This window comes from Macadamia integrifolia, unplaced genomic scaffold (assembly GCF_013358625.1).
Source record: "Macadamia integrifolia cultivar HAES 741 unplaced genomic scaffold, SCU_Mint_v3 scaffold558, whole genome shotgun sequence".
Classification (NCBI taxonomy): Eukaryota; Viridiplantae; Streptophyta; class Magnoliopsida; order Proteales; family Proteaceae; genus Macadamia; species Macadamia integrifolia.
Genome location: NW_024870483.1, coordinates 176,764 through 180,125, shown reverse-complemented (window position 1 = coordinate 180,125; position 3,362 = coordinate 176,764). Strand labels below are relative to the sequence as shown.

Here is a 3,362-nt window from a genome sequence, read left to right as displayed (position 1 = left end):
AGACAGGTGAGATGGGTCAAGTGTAGGTGCCCATATTTGTATGTGTGATTGCACTGATTGCCTGTGCATCATTTAGAATGTTGGGTTAGGTATCACAACCCCAAGTGCTACAGCCCTTGTCCGTAGGGGGTTAGGTACGGATTAATCCTGAATTATGTGGCTGCTTGATCAGCAGTGCACTTCTGATGAGATGTGTGGTATCAGTTATGGAGGTGAGACAGGATATGACGTACTGTATGCTTGTGAATATATTTACGATATGGGGTTACCTTTTAAGGGTTAGCCGGTGTGGCCCGGGACCCGTACCAGTACTGGCTGGCTCCTACCTGTGGCGTAACTTGTATACCTGAGGCCCAATGTATAGGGTAGGGTATGCCACCTACATTAGTAGTATTTACACCCATAGGTAATGAGACCTAGTAATGGATTAGGAATTTTGTATAGTTAATTAAATGCACTCATGAGCATTATTCTCTATGTGTGGAGCATTCATTGCATATGGATGTGTGTGTTTGTACTCCCCCATCCCTCACTGAGCATTACCAGTGGTCACCCTTTTCTACTTACTCTTTTTAGATGTCGAGGTTGAACCCAGTATTTTGCACTTCTTACCTTAATTATGAGATAGTGGTCATGGATAACTTGGCCAATCTTTAAGAAGATGAAATCGACCATAGACTAGACTGTGAATGTGATGACTGTGCCTATGGAGGCCAGTTCTTCTGAGGAATATGATGGACTATTCCTATGTCATTTTACATATATATTCCTGTTGATGCATACTCTGATGTATATAGTCTACTACTGGGATAGAGTAAACTGTGAATATTCTCCTTTTATAAGGTGTGTAACTCTCATCTGGATAATTGTAAATATATCTTATCACTTAGTTGACACTGGAGCTTATGTAAGATATTTTTGTTGGACTATGTATATGTATATAAACTCTAATCTTTCGTAGTGTAATTATGGTGTTATGATCTTCCCTAGTCTAGATTCTGGATAAATAGGCTGACAGGATACGGTGAGGTGTCCAATGCGTCTATTGGAGGCAGGGTGTGACAGAGTTGTATCAGAGCTAAGACTTGGAAAAAAGTATCATAACCCACAAGACCTTAGGATATCCAGTGTCATAAGATTAATAAAGTAAAAGCTTCAGGATAAAAATATCAAATTTAGGGAAACATTGTTTGTGGTAGTTAAAGATATCCAATAAGGAAGGGAAATGAAATATTGTATTTATACTATGAATGTATGTGCACCCTTGGCCAAATACCAAGACACTAATTTCATGTGAAGCATGTTGCGTGACTCATCCTTGCTAAATATGTGTTGAGCCTTTTGGAATTAATCAATTATTTATCTTACAGGGAATTCCCAAAAATGCCACCAAGACGTGCTCAACCTTAGTATGAGCTACGACCAAGGAAGAGGGGTCGGGCTGCCAGAGCTACCCCTTTTGTGCCAGTAGAGGATGAGGCAGGAAGGGAGACTGTAGCTGGGGTGACCTTACCGATACATGCATCCACCTCTGCAGCAGCAACACCTATGCCACCACCTGCACCACCACCTGCACCACCAGTGATCACAACACAGGATGTTGTAGCCATTGTAATATGATGCAAGGGATACAAGAAGGGCTAGAGCGAACCATACAGATAAATATGCAGCAACAAAGGGCAATGGTTGAAGAATTGGTCACTGCCATATGCACCAAGGAATCACCTACAAACCATGTATCTATGGCACCACCCTTAACAGCCCCTATAGCTCTTGCTCTTAACACTTTGTTTGCATTTGGAGTTCCAGCCACTGGTCAGACTATTAATGGACAAACATCCCAAGCACCACTAGCTATGGGAACACTTACAGGGCAACAGACTCCAGGAACCCCTCCAGTAGAATAAGTATGGATTGATATCAGCAAGTTGATGGAAAAGTTTCAGAAGTATCGGCCTCCATATTTCAGTGGGGTGACACATGATCCATTGGGTCCTGCCAAATGGATAGAAGGAGTAGAGAAAGCTTTCTCAGTTCTGGGTTGTAATGACGAACAGAAGATCTTGTGTGATACTTACCTGTTACAGAATGAACCTCATGCATGGTAGAAGGCTACCAGACGCATACTGTTAGCCACATATTCACACCCCACTTGGGACTAGTTTGTAGAAGTCTTTTTTGGGAATTACTTTCCCATAAGTGTGTGAGATAGGAAGGAATCTGAATTCATGGCAATGGTACAAGGTCCCAGGTTAGTATTAGAGTATCAGCAATAGTTTGAGGCATTGTATTTCTTTGCACCTGAGCATATGAAGAATGACAGCAAAAGCTAAGAAATTTGAGAAAGGGCTGAGATTTAGCATTGGTGATGTGTTGATTGCACACCGGCTTCAGACATATGCTGAAGTGGTTCAGATTGCCAAATCCATTGAAGACAAGCAGAGAGAGGGCTATCAGATTTAGAAGCAAGGAAAGCCAAGGCAACAGGAACTGGAAGGCAATTTGGGAAGTTTATAAAGGGAGCTACATATACTGCTATTGTGCCTAGGAAGACTGACTCAGGACAAGCATCTGCCTAGTCCCGGCTAGCAACCACCACTACCTAGCCTCTATCCATAAAATGCTATGTGTGCCAACAGCCAGGACACTTGGCCAGATTTTGTCCCCAGAGAAAGCCAGGAAAGCCAAATATGACTTCTTCATCTGCATCCACCAAGAAGCCACAAGTAGCTGGGAAGGTATTTGCATTGTCAGTTGAGGAAGCTAAGACTGCACTTGGAGTTGTAACAGGTACAATATTAGTATCTACAATACTAGCATTTGTATTATTTGATTCTGGTCCATCTTGTTCTTTTGTATCTTCACATTTTGCTATAAGAATGGGGATAGAACCGAAAAAGCTAGCACATAAGTTGATGATTAGTACACCCATTGGGTTTATAGTGGATTTGGAAGATGTATATGAACCATGTGTGATTCAGATATGTGGTCGAGATATGATAGCCCATTTGATTTGGATAGATATAAAGGATTTAGATGTTATACTGAGAATGGACTGGTTGTCAGCATACCGAGCTTGTGTACTCTGTGCAGAGAAGAAGATATTATTTAGACCTAGGGATGGAGATGATATTACATTTCAGGGGCATAGGAGAGAAAAGGCTAATAAATTACTAATTTCTGCCATACAAGTTCAGAAATTACTAGAAGAATGATGTGAAGCCTATTTGGCATGTGTCAGGGATACTACCAAGAAGACTGCAACACTAGAAGACTTAGAAGTAGTAAGAGAATTTCCTGACATATTTCCTGAAGATCTATATAGTGTGCCCCCAGATAGGGAGATAGAGTTTTGCATTGAT

At 41.4% G+C, this 3,362-nt stretch overlaps 1 protein-coding gene across 1 annotated transcript; it reads left to right on the top strand.

Moving 5' to 3' along the window:
• The first annotated feature begins 2,690 nt into the window (after window positions 1-2,690).
• On the top strand, window positions 2,691-3,215 carry LOC122069214. The gene has a single exon (XM_042633175.1). It carries the CDS (start codon window positions 2,691-2,693, stop codon window positions 3,213-3,215), a length of 525 nt encoding a protein of 174 aa, XP_042489109.1.
• Window positions 3,216-3,362: the final 147 nt, after the last annotated feature.

What these genes read in the sequence shown, in the direction of transcription:
- LOC122069214 (XM_042633175.1), top strand. Translation starts at nt 2,691, where the DNA reads ATGACTTCTTCATCTGCATCCACCAAGAAGCCACAAGTAGCTGGGAAG.